The sequence below is a fragment of the Macrotis lagotis genome, chromosome 1, assembly GCF_037893015.1.
Source record: "Macrotis lagotis isolate mMagLag1 chromosome 1, bilby.v1.9.chrom.fasta, whole genome shotgun sequence".
NCBI classification, from domain to species: Eukaryota; Metazoa; Chordata; class Mammalia; order Peramelemorphia; family Peramelidae; genus Macrotis; species Macrotis lagotis.
This window is the reverse complement of record NC_133658.1, coordinates 87,142,823-87,163,321: the sequence shown is the minus strand read 5'-3', so window position 1 is coordinate 87,163,321 and position 20,499 is coordinate 87,142,823. Positions and strand designations below refer to the sequence as shown.

Below are 20,499 nucleotides of genomic sequence, written 5' to 3'. Positions count from 1 at the left end.
CAAATCTGATATAACTTCTCTATAGTTTAGTAAAAATGATTTTGAGAGTGTTTTATTGCTCTCATCCAATAATGTTGACCCCTTGGTTAGCTTTATCTTGGTATATTAAAATTGGGGGTTGTTCAAGGTATTGCCTATTGTTAAAGTCATTAGAAACTGACCCATGGTACTATATGGGCTAGGAATGTGCAATTTTCAGCATTCTAATAAATCAGTAGGTATTTGTAAATATGTATATGTACATATAAAATACTCTCTGTTTACTGATTGTGAAACCATGTAATACAGGTTGTTGTTGGCTTATGCTGAAACTTCTTGAAAGAAGCCCACTTTGAAAATGTGTTGCTGTTGAAGCTAATAGTATGATTCAGGTACTGTCTTTCAAAAGTCCTGCACTTACAGCTTGTTTTAAAGACATACATTGGTAAAACCCTGTATGATGTTAACCTTTAGCATGGCGTACTTTGCACTTTCTGAAAAGTATCCAGCCTTCCATTAAATCCTAAAGTGTTTGTATCTGCTATTGGCCAAAAGATATTTTCAAGTTAAGTGGAATTTGTTAGACAGAAAAAAAAAATTATTTTTCTAAACTTTTGGTGTTAAACAGATATGATTTGTATTTAAATTGGATATGAATGGTTTTTAAGTTAACCAGGAATCAAACTTCTTTCTTTGCATTGTAATACTATGTATCCGGTATGAGAACGCTATCCAAATGCTCAGGTACAGATTGTTAAAACCACTTTTTTACTTCTGTATTAGATAGAGGAAAGGGTCGTCAGAGGCAAGCCATTTTGGGAGAACACCCTTCATCCTTTAGACATGATGGATATGGTAAGTTAATGAAAGCAGAGGGAATGTATTAGAAAAAATTGAGAATTAATTGTTTTTAAGACTGTTGTATGATATGAGAGAGTGTGAGTGTGTGTGTGTGTGTGTGTGTGTGCGCGCGCGCACGTGCGTGGCCATGTGGTATGGTAATCAGAACTGATCTTAGAATTGGGATGCCCTAGGTTCAAGTTCTGCCTCTGACAAACATTGACCTTGTGACCCTGAGCAAGTCTTTTAACTTTTTAATTTATTCAGTAGATACTTGTAAATATCTATATTCTTTTCTCTGATAGAAGTAGATACCTTAAGAGTGAAGATAGTTTAAATCTTTGAGCTTCCCAGCACCTTTTACAGTGCCTTGAACATAGTTGGTTGGTTGGTTCTTGTCCTTTTATATCGAAGAAGATCAAAATGACATCACTTTGTTTGAGACAAATTACAGTATGTCCAACTGTGACTGATCAGACCAATATGAGCTTGAAATGTTCTGCCACAGGTTGGGTACAAACAGTCCATGGGAACACCTGGAGTGTTTACTCCAAACTTACGGATGTCACGTTTCTTTTGAGCTGCTTCTTTTCTGCCTTCGTCATACCCTCACTGATGAGGGTACTCCATGCTGGGTATTCCTATGCTTATTCCTATTCCAAGCTGTACAATCAGTTCTAAAGTTCTTCATTGAGACCTTCAGGGTGTCTTGACTTTGCTTCTTCTAACCTTGAATATAGTGGGCTCTCCCACATCATGACTTGCCATTCCAGTTTCAGTATATTGTGGGTTGGCATAAGAAGTTAAATGGGAATTTTTGGGGAATTTTGCAAAGCTAGAGAAGATACCTGTAGGTCAACAGATAAAAAGTTTGTGACCAAATGCTTAACCAAATTTTACAATAAAGTACTATAAACATCCCATAAAAGAAAAAGAAAAATTCAAATTTCTTCTCTGGAAGGAAGGGAGGGCAAAGTATGGGTTTCCAGATTACAGAGGTGCCAGGCTCCTTAACCCCTGCCATATGGAAGGATAACTGTATGATGTTAACCTTTAGCATGGCGTACTTTGCAATGACATAGGCAACCAACTTTATCAATACTATAAGTTGTACAGGACAGCCTAATTGCATTGGTAGAGAGGGTTCCTTAACTGGACTTTCCCTGTGTCAGTAAAATCAGATTTGAATCAAATTCCTCTTCCTTAACTCTGCTTCCCACCACTGGATTTGAAGGTAATAATCCTGATATTTTTTACATGATCCCATATTATAATGGATTCTTAAGAATCTGTCTGGGTTTTTTTGTAGCGTTAAATAACATGCCAGCATTCTTTGAAATTAATGGACTTTTGATTGTGACTTAGAAATTTCATTATGAATATTATATAGTATGGTTTCATAGAATAGACATGTTTTTAAACTAAAGGATGATAGATTTACAGTTGAAAGGGACTTTAAATGCCATCTAATTTAGTCCAATCCCCTCATTTTAAAGATAAGAAAATTGACTTACCTAAGGTAACACAGATAGTGACAGTCTGGATTTGAACCCAGATCTAATATCTGGACTAGTATTTGACTCCAAATCTAGTATCATGTTGCCCCTTATAGTTAGAAATCTCATCAGGATTAAGTTACTCTTGTCCTTCAGTAGGTTATTCTTCTATTAGCATTTTTGCCTAAAATGTAGTTCCATTTTTATTTTGGGTATCTCACTGCTGTTCTTGTCAGTAGGAAGTGAGTAATGCTATTGAGATTATGTAAATTGGCACCTCCATTATTTAAGTACTTTTCAATACTGGCAAAACATTTTCCTCAGGTTATTTTGAGTCACTTTTATAAAATCCACAATAAATTCTCATTTAGACATCTATGTAGTACAGCATAATAAATGTAGAATCCTGGACTCGGGGACAAGAAGGACACCTATATTCAGGTTTTGCCTAAGATAGTTAATAGTTTCATGACCCTGTGTAAGTCACTTAACATTTGATTGTCAATTTCTTCATCTGTAAAATGGGGGATAATAATAGTGCTTGACTCACAAGTTTATTTTTAAGGATCAAATGAGATAATGTATATAAAGTGCTTTATAAGCCTTAAGTCACTCCATAAATGTCAACCATAATTATTCTGCTTTTTGTTTTGAACTTCTCCAGTGACAAGGTTTCCTGTCCCTTCCTTCACTTTCTTGGATGCTCCAGTTTGCTAATTTCTTTCTTAAGATGTAATGTGGGGGGCGGCTAGGTGGCGTAGTGGATAAAGCACTGGCCCTGGAATCAGGAGTACCTGGGTTCAAATCCGGTCTCAGACACTTAATAATGACCTAGCTTTGTGCCCTTGGGCAAGCCACTTAACCCCATTTACCTTGCAAAAACCTAAAAAAAAAATTCAGACATCAGTTCATTTCTTATCCTGGGGCACTTTTTTCATTTTTGGGACTCCTCAAAGATAAGTGATTCTGGTTTTTTAGTCATTTCTAGAATTGTTTTGGTACCTGCAGCTTTTAATTCATCTGGAACTAGAGTACTTGAAGTCTTAGTCACTTTTTCATTCAGCAAATATTTACTTAATCTCTTCTGGATTCTAAATACAATCTAAGGCATAGGTTAACCTTGGGCCATAAACCTGGGAACTTTCACTATTTTGATAATTGCATTTAATATAATTTCTTGTCTTAGTAATAACCCTGCATGTTTTATGCATTTAAAAACATCATTCTGAGAAGGGGGTCCAAAGATTTCATCAGACTATCTAAATGTCTGATATAAAAATGGTTAAGAAACACATGGTCTAGGAGTCCAAAGATAAAAATGAAGCAGTCTCTTCCTTCAAAGTGTCTACAACCTATCAAGGGAGACAAAATGTGGATATAAGTATATACAAGGTTCCTTTGGTGGGGGAGTTAATAGACAGCTGGAAAGGTTTTATATAGAAGGTCATATTTGATCTGAGCTTTGAAAGAAACTTGAGAATAAAGGAAAGTCTACAAAGACATGAAGACAGAAGATAGTATACAGCTTGAGAAAGCTAGGTTGAATGGATTCTCCAGTGTGTGAAGGGAATAAAAAATGTACATTAAGTTTGGAAATGTTTATTGGAGTAAGTTTGAGATGGACCTTAAGCATCAAAATGGAGGAGTTTGTACTTGATTCTAAGATAATAGGGAATCACTTGAGTTTATTGAGTAGTTGAATGACATGGTAAGATCTGTATTTTAGGGAAATCATTTTGGGCAGCTCTCTGAAGGTTAGGACATAGAATGAGAACTGAATACAGGGAGATCTATTAGATGATTGCTGTAGTCCATGATAAAATTTTTTTCTTTAATTTTTATTTATTTAAGGCAGTGGGGTTGAGAGTGATGCCCAAAGTCATACAGCCAGGCAGTTATTAAGTGTCTGAGGCTGTATTTGAACTCAAGGCTGGTTTCTATCCACTGCACCACCTAACTGCCCCCCACAATAGAAGTTTTGAAGGCCTGAGGTAGGCTGGTGCTTAAGTGAGTACAGAGGAAGCCAAGGATATGGAAGCTGAGTCAACAAGACTTGGTGATTCAGTGGGTATGTGGGGAGGAGGTAGCATAACTATAGAACAGAGGCTAGATCTAGAGTCAGAGAATAGAAAATGTGACTGCACTTAACCTGTGAGACACTGTATGAGTCACTCAGCTTCTTCTGATTTCTACCAACCACCCTTCTTTTTAATTTTCTCAACAATTTTTGTCCTATATTGAGTTCTTACTCCAATAGGTTTATCAAATATTAGACTCCTGTGTTTGTTTGTATCTATATATTATGTCTCAAACTATTGCACTAATTTCTCTAATTATTAACCAGTACTAATCATTTATTTTTTGGTGGGGGGGGAGGTAGCTGAACAATTTTAAAAATATATTTTATTAGTACCAGTCATTTTTGGTGATTAATATTTTGTGGTATAGTCTGAGATTTGAAATTTCTAGACTTTCATTCCCTGTGAGATTCTTAACCTTTTATTCCTCCAGATGAATTTTGTATTTTTTTCTAGCTCTTTAAAGTAATCATACTTTTGGTATGTAGTATTATCTTTATTTTCATAGTTTTAACTTACCCTTTAATTTACTCTCAGCCATTTTTGCTTTATCCTTTTCTGTCTGGATTGTTGACCATTTTAGAGGGGAAAAGAGTACTTTATGACATCCATTAACTTTGCCTCATCTTTCCCAAGCAATGGGCATATCATTTTAAAGTGCTTTTTATTGTCCTTTAGTATTTTTTCATAACATACTAATTCTTGGTTGACTTTCTTGTATTTCTTCTTATTGGGACTATGTCCCCCATCCTAGATTACAGTCCTTGCCTACTATATTTAGTAGGTATCTGTACATCTGAATTCATTGGAAAGTGTACTTAAATAACCAGATCAGTTTCTTTAAATTCATAGGATTTAGAGCAGGAAGGACTCTTGAATATGTTCTCTACATACGCTTTTACAGATGAGAATTAGGATCTAAAAAAGTTAAGTGTTAAAGGATCACATATAATAATAATAATAATAATGACATTGGAATCTAGATTTTCTGTGTCCAAATCCAGTAGTAGTTCTGTTTCATCATGCTTCCTCATGCCTGAAAAATCTAAACTTCCTTAATCTAACATTTAGGGACCTTCTAAACTTTAGATTACACAAATAAATATTAAATTCTCTGTGTGTGGCCCTTGACAAGTTTTTGTTGGTGATATGGCCCAGAAGAGCTAAAAGTTTAGACACCCCTACTTTAAAGTCTAGTTTCATCTCACTTTTCAGGCTTATTTCATACTTTCTTCTCCTACATTTTCCATAACCTATTCAAATTGACTATCATATTTCCCCTGTATAAGATGCATTTTAATTTTGGGGCCCAAAATTTGAAAAAAAATGTATTACATAAGGTTATTGAACTCAAGCTTTGTTCATCATAAAATTCATACAACTCCTCATCATAGTCCAAATTCTTATCCACTAGCTCGTCCTCACCTATCCATGTTTGATGATGAATCACTGCCTTAGCAGTGGTTCTGACCACTCTCATGCCTGTGCTCTGGTCTGGGGTTGACTACAAGCACTCTCTCTGGACAAGTCTGGTGCATGGATGCATGCTTAGTCCATTCTGTTTCATGATCCTGAATATTGGAATATTGGAAATCAGTCACTTCTTTTTCATCAGCAATTCTTCTGGTCTCCTGCTGAAAACCATCTTTATGGACACAGGAATTCCACTGGCCCTTTGCTCTTCAATCCATCTCTTCAATTCCCTCTCTAAATCAAGCCATTTGGCTGACTTGCTTCTCATGACCTTCTTCTGCCGTGGCATTTTCAAGTAGGGTTTCTTCCCATAGCTAGTCTCCGATTGCTTTCTCTGTTGGCAGAGGATCAAACTGATGTTCAGCAGTTTGATTTCCATTCACTCGCAAACTGGATCACTTTGAACTTGAATTCAGCACTGTATGAAAATCTTTTCTGAGCCATTTTTGTGGCAAAATGTAATCTAATATACCAGTATCAAGTGGGAAACTGAGTGCAAAGACAAGTGCAAAAAGCAGGAAATGCAAGTAAAAAAAATCTATAACCACTGTAATAAAACCCTCCCAGTTTTTAGACCCCAAATTTCTCAAAAAAGGGTATGCCTTATACATGGGAAAATACAGTACTTGTTTGCCAGACCACACTGCAGTTTGCTGCCTTCATTCTTATGCCACCTGTTTTATGTTTCTTGGAATGACCTCTTTTTTGCCTTTTTGTCTATTTATAATTCTATTCCTCATGCTACTGTTCATGAAACTTTCCTTCTTCCTTTCTCTCCTCTCTTTCCCCTTCCCCCTGGACCCTGAATCTACCTCACCTAGCATTTTGTTTTCAGATCTTTACTGATTTGATACATTTACATTTAGATCACATAGCTCCAAACTAGGCAATAAACTCCATGTGAGGGTAAAGGTTTCTGTCTTAGCTAAATTTTCTATCATCCCAAGCACTAATAAGGTACTGTTTTAAGATTTATCTTCTCCATTTTCTTTTTCAGAGTGGTCATTTGGAATTTTGTTCTTAAAATTTGATTCTTTAGAGCCTTCCATTCCTCTTGAACTGTATGAATCATAGCAAATAAGATAAAACCTAATTTTTGTCTGATTTTTTTTTTTAAATCTACATCTCTGAAGTCGAGAGGATATACAGATGATGTTCAACCTTCCCTTCCTTGACCATTGTGAACTTTAAGATGATGCAATCATATCTAAGTTTTTTGGAGTTTTTTCCCATTTCTGTCACTAGCCATTTTAGGTCCTTGACTTTCCCTCAATTCCTCCTGAAAGTTAAAATAAGTGGTAGATCAAATCAAAGTTATTTTTTTATCCTCTGATTTTAACAGAAGAAACCTCCAGAAAATGCCTGAAATCCTTTTTCAGGGAAAATGGTTGGTATGGAAGTCTTGGTTGAGCCAGTAGATGTGAGCATAATTCAGCCATGCTCAAAAAATGCTGGAGTTTGTCATTGTGGGGAAAATTCCATTGTAGAAAAAAAGTCCTTCCACCAAACACAAATTGCAGATTGTAGATATCTTTTCAGATAATTCATAGAGATTTGCTTCAGACTGCTAATTAAGTAATTTGTTAGGGATTGGTTACACAACTAATGCCATAGAATTAGATGGAATTTGCACCTCCAGGGTAAGACTTTTTTCCACTAGTTTTTTCAAACTGCAGTGAGATAGTGCTAAAGTACAGAAGTTTGCTTTGATTCCAAGATTTTTCTAACTCCTAGATTATAGTTTTCAGATGAATTTAATTCAGATTTTCATTTGTAATAACTCATCACTTACCTGTAATTGTCAGAGAGTAAGTGAGAAATTCCTACTAAGCATGAATTTTAAACAGTTTTGATAGAAATCCCCAAACTATATTGTATATACAATGTAACTTAATCTTAGCTTGGTGATTTCAATCAGAGGACCTAGTTTCAAATCCCACCTGATTAGGCAAGTCACTTAATCTCCATGGACCTCAGTTTTCTTATCTGTAAAATGAAAGAATTCGCTGTAGTAATGAGATCCCTTCCAGCTCTTGATCCTATAAGTGTTGAAAGGAAATTCTTTTTTTCTCCCTGAATTGTACTATGGCAGTATGTTTTGGGTTATCGTGTTTGCTTTATATAGGACCTTGTGTTTGTTCTGGCTGTTGACAATTTTGTCTGCCTTTGATAACTCTTTGACTCTGACTCCTGCTTTCTTGTTGGTTTGATGCTAATTTGCTCCGGGTGTGGTGAAAAGGTAATAAAGTTCCTTAGAGTAACAGCAACAATATGAAGAAATAGGCATGTTGTAGTAACTTGTTTGACAACCTAGAAAATTTTAGGTTCTAGGTAGGTAATACTGTCCAAATAAATGAAGTATAATTGTATTTGGTACCTGTAGCTTTCTTAGATTTTATATTGGTCACAGAAACAAGGGGGGAGAGTTCATTGCAGTGAATTCTACTCCAGGATACAGCTTATAGGGAATTAATTCTCCAAGACAGCACTGAAGTAGCCAAAGGTCATCTTATAATTAGAAATTATTATCAAAATATTTCTTTGTGGGATATTAGTTATATAAATATTTAATTTATGGTTTAATGCATCTAAGTCAGTGTAGAATATACATGGTACGAGAGTGAAATTCTTAGATGTTTAAAATATATGCTTTAAAAATAAGCCTTCAGAAATATGTTACTGAATAATTATATTTTCTTCATGTTAAATTAATTTTAGGACATTGCTTTTTAATAATGAAGTATTATATCTACTAAAACCTTTACAAAATGAAGTAATAAGTGCTTTTTTCCCCTCTATCATTTTTGTAGGTTCACATGGACCATTGTTGCCTTTACCAAGCCGTTACCGAATGGGATCCCGTGATACACCTGAACTTGTTGCATATCCCCTTCCACAGGCTTCTTCTTCCTATATGCATGGGGGAAACCCTTCTGGTTCAGTTGTTATGGTTAGTGGGTTACATCAACTGAAGATGAATTGTTCAAGGGTCTTCAATCTATTCTGCTTGTATGGAAATATCGAAAAGGTAAACTTCCTGAAGAGACCACTATATAATTAGAAATACTGAAACTAATCCATCATGTTCATTTGTATTAGGGCAGTATTCTAAAGGTACCAAAAAAAACTTACTAAAACTACCAGAGATTCTTAATTTAGTCCTGATAACTTCCCTACTGGCAACTTAGAAGCAAAGTGTAACTGGATCTGGAGTCAGAAAGACCCAAGTTCAGATTTGGCCTCAGGTACTATTACTGTGTGTGACCATGGGCAAGTCTTGGGATTACTTTGTCTTCTCTTTCTCAAAAAAAAGGGATAATAGTGTCTGCCTCACAGATTGAGGTACTTGTATACTGCTTAGAGCATTGCCTGGCACATAGTAGGTGCTCTAGAAATGGTTATTCCTTAACTTTCCCTAACTAAACCCTAAGAATTGCATACCTGCCAGCTAAGTGACCTTAAAAAAAATCCAACATGCTTCAAGATGAAGGTCTGATCCAGTGATGGACTGTCTGTCTCTGGAGAACCAGCTGTTTTCCTAAGTTTAGAAAGGCTCATTACTGATTTTCTACAGAATGATGAAATTTTTGACCTGAGTTGCTCTCAAAGACCAGCAGAGGGTTATGGGTCCATTGAAAGGAGATTCCCCTCAATAAAATCACTGATCTTTGAAAAGCTCAAGGAGGTGAAGTGAGCCCAGAAAAATTTCCTCTCTGCATTTATCCATGTTCGTTCCAGCCTTATTGCAGCACTTCTTCACAGATTGGTGATTGGTTGGGGCTGGGTCTTGTCACTGTCACTGAAACTGTCTATGCTTTGGCGTCTAGAATTGACTCAACCAGGTTCATGTCTGCTGTTAATTATTGAACATGTGTGATTTAGTGACCATATCTGATTTAAATTTAAAAACAAACCCAAAAAAACTCTAACCTGCCTTTTCTAGTAACCTTTAATTGATAACTTTTTTCAGTTTTCTCATTAATTGAAATCTTGAAGCCTTAATGTTGAAAAGCACATTAAAGTATAAACCAGTATAATGTTTAAAGAGCTATGTAGTTGCCAACATAGATCTTTTGAGATTTCCTGGTATTTAAGATTGTGTCATTTTTCCTTGGTATCTTAATCAACTTTAGATTCTGGAATTTACATTAATTAGCTAATTTAAGGGAGAAATTTTGCTCCACACAAGTTATAATAGAATTTTGTCTCTTCCCTCCCCCTGTGGCCTTTTTTGTGTACGAAGCATATGTCCTATCAAAATGCAAAAAAAACCCAAGCTAATTATTGAACTAAAATTTAAGAAAAATAAATGCTTCATTATATTTCTTCACCTTTTTTTTGTTTAGACCTGTGATTTCATTGATGGAGGAAACTCCTGGCAAGTATATCCTGTCAGTCTAAATTGGTGACTGTTCTGCAATTTAGAGTTTTCTAGGATATTGAAATGTTGTATAACTTGTCCTGGGTCCTGCCTGGCCAGTTTACATCAGAACGAACTTGGGCCTGGATCTTCTTAATTACAAAGTTTTCTTTTGATCTATGCATTCTGTTTTATTTTATTATTCTTTGATTTGTGGAACAATAAAGTAAATAAACTACCTATTTACAAATCATGTCATTACTAGATTCTAGTCTAATGCTACTCACTTTCCACTGGATTTTGGCATAAATGAAGCAAAAATGTCAGTGGTATGCCAGAATGAAGTGAGAGTTCAGGTGGTCTTCATGTTTGATCTTTAACCATTTTATTTACAGCTTCTTAAACTCTGATATAGATTTGTAGAATTAATGGGTTACCTTTTTTTTTTCTTTTATATTGACAGGTAAAATTTATGAAAACCATTCCTGGTACAGCATTGGTAGAAATGGGTGATGAGTATGCTGTAGAACGAGCTGTCACACATCTTAATAATGTCAAGTTATTTGGAAAAAGACTTAATGTTTGGTAATTTATTTTAATAAACATGTATCAATGCTGCTTCTCTAGTCCTTGATAGTTCTGTAGTTTTTAAATTGAAATTGTTTTAAGTTTTAATTTAATTTTTTTAGAATTCAAAGCATCTGAAATGAGTACCTATTGTGGTATTTACAGTATTTGTTAGAAAACTTTTTCTTGGGCTGACCTTTTAAACTTATCACAACAGACTATACTAAAATGGTGGCTTTGATAAATATTTCTTTTAAAATATGCTAATACTAATCTGTGCTAATGAGCATTCTCATGCACTAGAACTTCATTGATGTATTTGTTGAAATTTTTTGTTACCTTTTTAAATTTCTTTGTTATACAAAAGAGAGATTCCGGGAAATGAAGGTGGCCTAAAAAACAAAAGAGGAATTTGTTTAATTGATTCAAAAATTATTCTAATATAAGAAAAAAAATCAGTAAATTTGCCCTTTAGCTGATAAGCAAAATAAAATAAAATAAAAATAATGAGAACCTAAACTAAATATTTCATTTATTTAAATAGCTAAATTTACTCATAATTTGTTTTCCTTAGGGTTACTATAAACATTATATATATACTAAGATTTTAGATTAGATTGTTGACCCTTATTTAACAATGTGTATTCTATTTTTTCTTTTTGATATTTAGTGTGTCTAAACAACATTCAGTTGTTCCTAGTCAAATATTTGAACTGGAGGATGGTACGAGCAGTTACAAGGATTTTGCCATGAGCAAAAATAATCGTTTTACGAGTGCTGGTCAGGCATCTAAGAACATCATCCAGCCACCCTCTTGTGTGCTACATTATTACAATGTCCCATTGTGTGTCACAGAAGACACCTTTTCAAAGGTAGGAATTAATTAACTTCTAAAAATACAAATGTTAAGTGTAGAATTTGTGTAATTTGTGCCCCCAGATCCTGGACATCCCATTTGTGGTCTGAGTTCTTCTCTTCCACTCAGTATGTCTTTGGAATGGTACAGGACTTGGAGACCTTCATGAGGTCACCTACTCCAGGGGAGATGGGGGGTAAAATGTATCCCCTCCCCTGCCAAAAGTATTCATTCCTTTTCATCTACTTATATTTGACCTGGGTCCAAATGGTGCACCTTATTTAAGGATAGCATTTTAGAAATTTCTTCCAGAGACTGCCTGGTCTCCTAAAGATAGATGGCATTTATGACTATATTCTAGCCAGAGTACCCAGCATTTATCATTGGTTCCCATTCAGGAAGCACTCAGTTGGACTTCTGCTGTGTTTAGTCTTTTTACTTCATGAAAAACATTTAATTGTGAGATCCTAACTTGCATTTCTTAATACTATTTATTTCTGGAAAGAGGATGTACGTTTTTAGACATTATTTTTCAGAATTTTTTCTGTTTTTGTTTCTTTGGCAGTTATGTAGTGATCATGAAGTTCTCACATTTATCAAATACAAAGTTTTTGATGCGAAACGTAAGTGAGTTTGCTCTCTTTTTTTTTTTTTTTTGAGCAGTTGATTATGACAAGAAAGCAAAAATTACATTTTTATCTTTTAGCTTCTGCCAAAACACTCTCTGGCCTATTAGAATGGGAATGCAAGACGGATGCAGTAGAAGCCCTGACTGCCCTTAATCACTACCAAATAAGAGTTCCGAGTAAGTCAAACATCTCTTGTGAATCTGTATAATTTGTGCCAGATGATTATAGTACTGTGGGACAAAGTTAGGATATATTTTCTTAATGTAGAAATATTTTTCTGTAATGCACCCAAGTAACTTGTGCACTTCAGAGTCAGGCAAGATTCTTGAGGATCCTCTGCTGTTCTGAGATCAGGCTAAAGCCTTATTCTTGGACAGAGTGGACCACTACCTGATTTTTCTGATCTCACCCCACAACCTAGGGAAGAAACTGAACTGTTTGAGGCTTTTGTGTTGGTGGTGATCTCACTTTTTGAAAAGTAATATTTAAAACAAAGAAAGCTCAGGGCAGTGGCAAGCAGAAAACCTAAGCTTGAACTTTCAAGATAAAGAGCAAATAAAATAGATTTCTACTTACTTTGCTTCTTTTCTTTCTTGTTTCTATTCATTCCCTTGATAAGAGGGTCAGTAAACTTGTACTGGAGATTCGCAAAGTTAAATTGACAGCTGTATAGGTAAAACTATTTCAGAATTAGCCATTAACCTTGATTTTTGATTTTTACAGATGGTTCTAATCCCTATACATTGAAGCTTTGCTTCTCTACTTCATCCCATTTATAAGAAGAGAAGAGGATAGCATGTTAGGAGCTACATTCATCTTTCTTTACAATTTTCAAACTACACTTCATTTGCAGAATCTAATGTGGTTGATCTAATGTTGCCTTGCTCTCTTTTAAGATGTTGTATCTTGTTTTATAATAAACAGATTTCTTTTGGCCTCAAGTGAATTTGTTGTAAACTTAAATACTATTTTCATTTTAAAATAGTATAACTACATAATATGTAGAATATTTTGCTTCTGCATTGTAAATTATGCAGTTATTTTGTTTCTAATATTGTCATTATTTTTTTTCCACAATTGGAAGTGTATTTGCATTCTTAATGCCAAAGACTTGCAGATATCTTTCCATTGTGAATGAAATAAATTGGCAGGTGAAATTCTTGCTTTTTAATATGATAGAATCCATGTTATCTGTTTAGTTATTTAGGTATGTCACACAGTTATCCACATGAAATATAACTTGTATTTATAAAGTGTGCTCATTAGGCTTCAGGATAACTTGACACATGGTGAATTTTAAAGGACTACAGATATACTTGATTTTATATTTCCAAGAGGCTAACAGACATATGAATATCCTTGTATAGTATTCACTCAAACTTATTTAAATTGGTGTATTTTTTTTAAAGCCATTGTCCATTTGTATTGACATACTACTATCTGTTGCTAGTTCCAGTTTGGGGATTTTATAATTAAAGTTTCAACATTGAGTTAGTGTGTTCATCTTCATTTGTTGCATGTGACTTAATCTTGCATAAAATTTCAATGCTTGTTAAGAATTTAATATAGAAAAAAACTGATGACTATCTGGAAGGAATCCCTTATATAAGGCATTTATTTTATATGCCCTTTGCACTTTGAGTCTATGCTGCTGTGAATTTCAGATTGTGTGAGGTGTGCCTCTTCCCTGCACCCTCTTAACTCCACAGGCTTAAACTTTATGTATTCAGAACTTGAAAGTGTAAACTTATTTCATTCATTCAGTTATTTTTATTTCACAAAAGTAAAACTAATCATGATTGTCTAGTAATTAGACTGTTTTCAGCAAGTGAACTTGTCTTCTTTGAATGAGTTAATATGCTGGATACAACTTGGTTGAACAAAGTATTTTATTGTGGGTATTTTTATTGTGTCTGTGGATAAGATGTGTGCCTTCCACATGTCTGCAAGTTTTATCCACCAGCTAAAAAGGAAAGGTTAACCATATCATTTTAAGGTTGTTTGAAAGTAGCCTACAGAGTTTTTGTTTGTTTTAGAAAAACAATACTGACTTTGTAAGTTCCCATAAATCTTTCATGGGAATTAATTTTTTTTTAAGTAGCTGATATACAGTTAATTAAAATATGGTCCAAAGATTAAAGACCAGGTTTTAGGAGACTAGTCTACAATTCTCAGGTTCATAATGGTTGTATCTGAAAGAATTAACTAGACATAAGTTATTCATCTTTTTAAAGGGGAGAGAATATATTATATGTTTGAAGAAAATACATGTCATTAGTTGGCAGGAGCTATTTGTGATGATGTTTTCTCTTAGATTCATATAGGCAAATGCAAACTCCAATTAGAGCTCATGTAAAAATTATTTATTATGGTTGCTATAATTTAAAAAATTTCCTTATTAATGAGATTTCAAGTCCTTTAAGGACAGTGGAAATTTCAAATTCATTCTTAGTACCTCTCCTAAAAATGGGGGAAAAACATGCTCAGCCAAGTATAACTTTGGCCTGATCAATAACTAGAGGGTACTGAGTTGCCTAAAGCATAGCCATTCATAACTGGATCAATATCACAGATTTCCCTCCATTTATTTAATTTAAAATAAACTAACCCTACAAGAATAAAGTGTTTTTGTTTTTCTTCTCTATTAACTCATGTTTCTACATAGTTATTCTAATAAAATTGGTCTGGATTTTCTAAAATGAACAGATGAATTTATCTTAATTTTCTCTATTCCTTTTTCCTTGGTATTCCTGCTTTCAATATCAACACAAATGCAGTTTTACCAATAGTATTGTTCTGTTGTGCCTATGACTTTAAGAAAACAAGACTGATGGAAATGGGAGAGAGTTCATTTAATACATAGGCTTGCTTTGAGTGGTGCCTATGTTGAGATAGATTGATAAAGGCTCCTTATCGACTAAAATGGCAAGTGAGACCCTGACATAGCAAATTATTTATTCTGTGACTCCAGAGTGAACTGTGCACAGGTGTTAGGACCAGACCAGCCACTGTACACAGCATTTGCCTTTTAAGATTTCATTGGAGGGTGATTCCCATTTCCTGAGTCAGCTCTGGGAAGAACTGGTTTCCCCTCGGTTTGACTTAATCTATTCTACCCTGATGGCTTGGTGGTTCTGTTATTGAATAGAAGCCTGCAGCAAACACTGCTGCTAAGGTTGAAGGGTGAAATAACTTCAAATCTGCATTTTAAAAAGCCCTCCAGAATAAAAATAAGCCCCTTAATTGCTTATTATTTATTGTGGCAGATTAAATGATGGCTGCCTTTCTAAATCCCTTTGTTATGGTTGAATATATCAGCCAATTATTAATGTTTACAAAAGCAGCATCATTAGACTTCGAATCATTGATATGCTGCTTAACTATGACTAAATTATCTCAAGGACAAGGATAGAAATAAAATGGGGTCAACTGTCTACAAGTTATCTTTACATTACTGTCTACAGGGATAAAGGTTGCTACGGTAACCATTTCACTGTTTTTGAGTAGTTTTCAAATGAAATGAGCTCTTGGAGTAAAGGGGTTTTGGGTTTAGAACATCTTGCATAATATATACATATATGTATCCTGCATAATATATACATATACATATATGTGTATTTAATAATGGGACCTAGAGAATACAGGGAGCTCCACCTGACTCTAAATTCTACAGGTCATAAAATTTTCACTAACAAACTAGCTGCCATAATACCTCCAAATAGTTACTGATTGACTAAAGAGGTTTTCAATCCATAGGGGTACATCTCCATAATAGCACATATAAGACTAAAAACCCCTCTAGTCACTGTACCAACAACTTGTCCGTATTATGAAACCTATTTTACTGTGATGTTAAACTCAATAAATCAAAAATGCAAATACAAGCTTTCTCTTCATCTTTTATCCTTCCCTTTTCGATCCCTCCTTCCTAAGGGATTAAAGCATATTCCTAGTGTCTTCTTAAAAGCTGGCAAATGTGTACATATTTATTGCTAGTGTCAGTGAAAACAAAAATGTTTGGAGACTTAAGTTACTAGTGGTTATTTTTCCTATTCTGGTATGATTTTTTCATCCCTTTAATTAAGTTAGCATTGAGTAGGATTCCCTAATTATTCATTCTCCTGGATTTTTGTTCTTACCTGGATTTCAGAGGCAAAGATATTTTTAAGCAAGATGTTGCTTTAGAATTTAGTAGCCTTGTTATATGGGAGAAAATAGCAATATTTAACTTTTCATAGCCTTTCTTTGAGGGAGACATTCTGTGAGGCAACAAGCTGCATCAGCTTTTCTGTAAAAAAAGAGGATCAGTGGTTATAGCTTGTACATCAGACCAGAGGCAATGCTTAGTTTGTTTTCTTTACTATGTAACTTAAAGATATTAAATGGCACTTTGGTTAACAAAGCATAGGAAGGTTCTGATAGAGAACCTTGCCTAGATCTGTTGCCATTGGGTGAACTGATTTGACTATTGGGGCATTACAGCATCAGCCCTTGGGTAATCATTAAATATTGGATTGAACAAGTGTTCTATGTTATTTTTGTTTTCAAGATGCCTGATTTTGACACATTTTAGACTTGACCCATTTTATATGAAAATGCTAATGTGGCTTATTTTAAAAACACAGAGGTCATGTTTCTTTTTTTTATTTTTTGCAAGGCAAATGGGATTAAGTGGCTTGCCCAAGGCCACACAGCTAGGTGATTATCAAGTGTCTGAGACCGGATTTGAACCCAGGTACTCCTGACTCCAGGGCCATGCTTTATCCACTGCGCCACCTAGCCACCCTAGTCATGTTTCTTGATAGTGAAATAAAGTTTATTAAACTTGCTTTACATCTGTCCTTGTTTGGTTCACCCTTTACAATTAGGCTCCAAACTACCTTTTTATGTACATTTTGCATTCTGTACAATATTTATTTTCTCTTGAACTTTTTTTATAGTAAACTGGCCACATCCTTACCACAGAGGACTAGAATCTCTAATTTCCTTGAAGCTCGATTCAAGCAACTATTTAAATGAATGAGACCTTGCCTCTTTCCCCAGCACTCCTCCCATTCATTTTTGTTTTGTATATGTACACTTGTTGAGGATCTAAGTTGCCTGTTTTTGTCCTTATAACTCTAGCACATTGCCTGGGTGTATGCTGTTCAGTCATTGAGACATGTCCAACTCTTCATGACTCCATGGTCCATCGAATGATGGATCCTTCTATCCTCAAGTTGGCCAAGCTTGTGTTTGTGGCTTCCATTGTTTTGTCTTCAATGCTTCCCAACACCAGAGTATTTCCAATGAGTCCTGTCTTATGTGGTCCAAGTATTTAAGCTACCAAGTGGATATATAGTAGGTGCTTAGTGTTTACATTTAGTGATTGGAAAGAAGTGCGAAACTACTTCTAGAGGTCATTGGTGACCACCCTTGGGCTCCTTTGATTCAGGAGAAGTATAACTGCAAACAAATCAGAATCATTGAGTGCCATAAGAATCTCATACAACATTCTAACAAATGAATAGCATATAAAAATATGCAATTTATAATATATATACTATAATAACAACCTACTAATATAATAATGACCTACTATGTGCCAGGCCCCCTGTTAATTAGTTTTAGCATTATGAAAGAACTTAATAATTTTCTGAATTTTCAAATGAAGGTAATGCTTAATTTTATTGCCTACCATATACTAGGCAGCACACCAGATATGGGGGGCATAAAGAAAAATAAAACCAGTCCCATTCAGTGGGTGAGTGTGAATTCATAGAATCCAAACAGTGGAACAAAAGGTTTCTTTGAGTTCTAGTTGAATTGCATCACTTTGTAAGAAGGGAAGTGGATTAGAGAAGGGAGGAATCAACTATTGTTAGAAAAGATGTCATAATCCAGGGCTTATGATACTTAGTGCCTCTCCAGTGAATCAAATCATCTAGTTAATTAATAACTCATAGCTCATTAAATTTTGCAAAGTGCTTTGTAAATATTTTAACCTCATAATAACTCTGGGAGGTAGTGCTATTCTTGATTTTGCAGAGGAGGAAATAGACTGAGAAAGGTTAAGTGACTTTTTCAGGATCACAAAGCAAACAATTGTCTGAGGTGGAATTTGAATTGTCTTGACTGAAGTTCAATACTCTTCATTCTGCACCTAGTTCCCTATTTTAGCAAATTGTCTAATAATAGATGAATACAAAAGAGCTGTGATTTTTTTTTAAAGTGGCCCCCATATCATTACTACTTCTCAAGAATTTCCAGAGTAATAACATACCGTTGCTTGTTCAGACCCAGTCTGCCACTGTTAATACAAAAAACTTACAGTTTTCAGGAATGAATAGATTTGTGACCTGAGGAGGAACAGAAAGAGCCTACCTCACATGTGACTTTTTATGAAATAGCTCTACATTGTGAAACAATTCAATGTACTGGATTTATTCCCTTCATAAATTCCATTATTATTCAGTATACAAATAGTTCAACTAAGTAATAACTAGATTTATTTGCTGTTTTCAATTGCTCCAGTGAGTAGGAGTGGTAGCAGCTACATTGCTCCCCATCTAACCAGGCTGTGCTTTGGAATAGGTGCTCTGATGACAATCTTTTAATTTTTATGGGCCTCTTGGTTCAGTTCCAGTCACTTTTAGTACTCTAAAGCCTGCAGACAGTGGACTTCAAGGTTTACTAGCAAACAGATTTTTCAGGTAATCAAAGGAAGAAGCTAATCAATTGAAGAAGGGTGGGTTATTCAGTTTTAGACTACTTGGTCTATTTTGTGGAGACCCAGACTGTGCCAATTTAGATTAGTTACGTCAAAGACTTGAGGTAGAATTCACTTTATACCCACATAAAAATCATTACTTCCCTCAAAAGACTTGAAGGCTTGAAATTGCATTCCTAAAACTTTTTTTTAAAATAAATAATATCAGATTGCTCAATGGATAGACCTAGGTTCAGGAAGACCTGAAATGCACATCAGACCTCAGATTTACTGGTGTGACTGGACAGATGACAACCCATGTCTGCCTCAATGTCTTCATCTGTAAATAGAACTCCATCCTTTCATTCTTGCCCTCCCTTTTCCCCTCTCCCCCTTTTCCCCCTTCTTTGTTCCTGCCCTCCCTCTCAATCTCCCTTCACCTCTTCATCTTTCTCTTCCCCCCTACCTCTTTCCCCCTTCTCCTTCTTTATCCATTATCTCTCTTTACCTCTTCCTCCTGTTTTCTTCCTCCACCTTTTCCTTTCCACCTGTCCTCTATATCAGTACTTAATATGCTCACTGTTATTATAGCTGTTATTTTCTAATGCAATTAGCATTTAATATGTGAAAGTTACCTGGCAACCCAAAACTGTTGCCCATTAAAAATTGATTGATTGGACGAGGTAGTTCCAAACTCAACGAACATAGATAATAGAGAATATTTCCTTGTCGGTCGAAATTATGACCATGTGATTTCTTATGGTTATATCAGCACTTAAGTCTTTCCCTTAAGAGGCCCCCTAGACCATCATTTCCAGACCTCCAGGTCATGCCAGTATATTTCTCAGCAAGACAGACATTGGTAACTAAGTTCTACTAATGAAGTCCACAAATGTATTGAGGGTTTACTTTTGTGCTGGGCATGGCTAATTGCTGAGGTTACAGAGGGCAAAAAGCAGTGCCAGCTCAGGAAGTTTGCAGGCTAATGGGGGAGGCACCATGCAAACAACTTTGCAAAGACAAGATAGAGGCAGAGTAAATCAGAGTATCTCAGAGAAGAGACTGGGATTAAAAGGGACTGAAAAAGGCTTCTTTCAGAATATTAGACATAGCTGAGGTATGAAACCAGTTAGAAGGTGGGGAAATGGGAGGGCGTTTCAGGTGTGGAGAATGATCAAATTAAGGTAAGCAGGGATGCAGGTTGGGATGGTGGGAGATGGGATGGTGGGAGATGGTGGGAGATGGTGGGAGATGTTGGGATGGTGGGAGATATTAGGATGATGGGAGATATTGGGAATGTCAAAATTTAGACTAGTGCCAAGGGGTTGAAGAGGACTGAAAGGGAATAAGATATAAGAAGACTGGAAAGGTAGGAATAGATCACTTTTCAAAGGGCTTTAAAAGCCAAACAGGTTTTTACATTTAATCCATTTCTCCATTTAAGCTCCTCTTTCTCTTATGGATACACTGAAAAATTCATTCTAGCTCCTGCTAAACTCATCAGTTGACCCTATCACTGAAGCTTACTCTTTT

The 20,499-nt window shown here is 35.2% G+C and overlaps 1 protein-coding gene across 1 annotated transcript in view; it reads left to right on the top strand.

Moving 5' to 3' along the window:
* Positions 1-13,768, top strand: part of HNRNPLL (heterogeneous nuclear ribonucleoprotein L like) — a 49,323-nt gene extending 35,555 nt beyond the window's left edge. The window contains exons 7-13 of the mRNA XM_074204087.1: positions 763-834; positions 8,677-8,894; positions 10,690-10,811; positions 11,464-11,665; positions 12,215-12,272; positions 12,356-12,454; positions 13,002-13,768. Coding sequence (XP_074060188.1) covers positions 763-834; positions 8,677-8,894; positions 10,690-10,811; positions 11,464-11,665; positions 12,215-12,272; positions 12,356-12,454; positions 13,002-13,057 — 827 coding nt within the window. The 3' untranslated portion in view covers positions 13,058-13,768. The remainder of the gene's footprint in view (positions 1-762; positions 835-8,676; positions 8,895-10,689; positions 10,812-11,463; positions 11,666-12,214; positions 12,273-12,355; positions 12,455-13,001) is intronic.
* Positions 13,769-20,499: the final 6,731 nt, after the last annotated feature.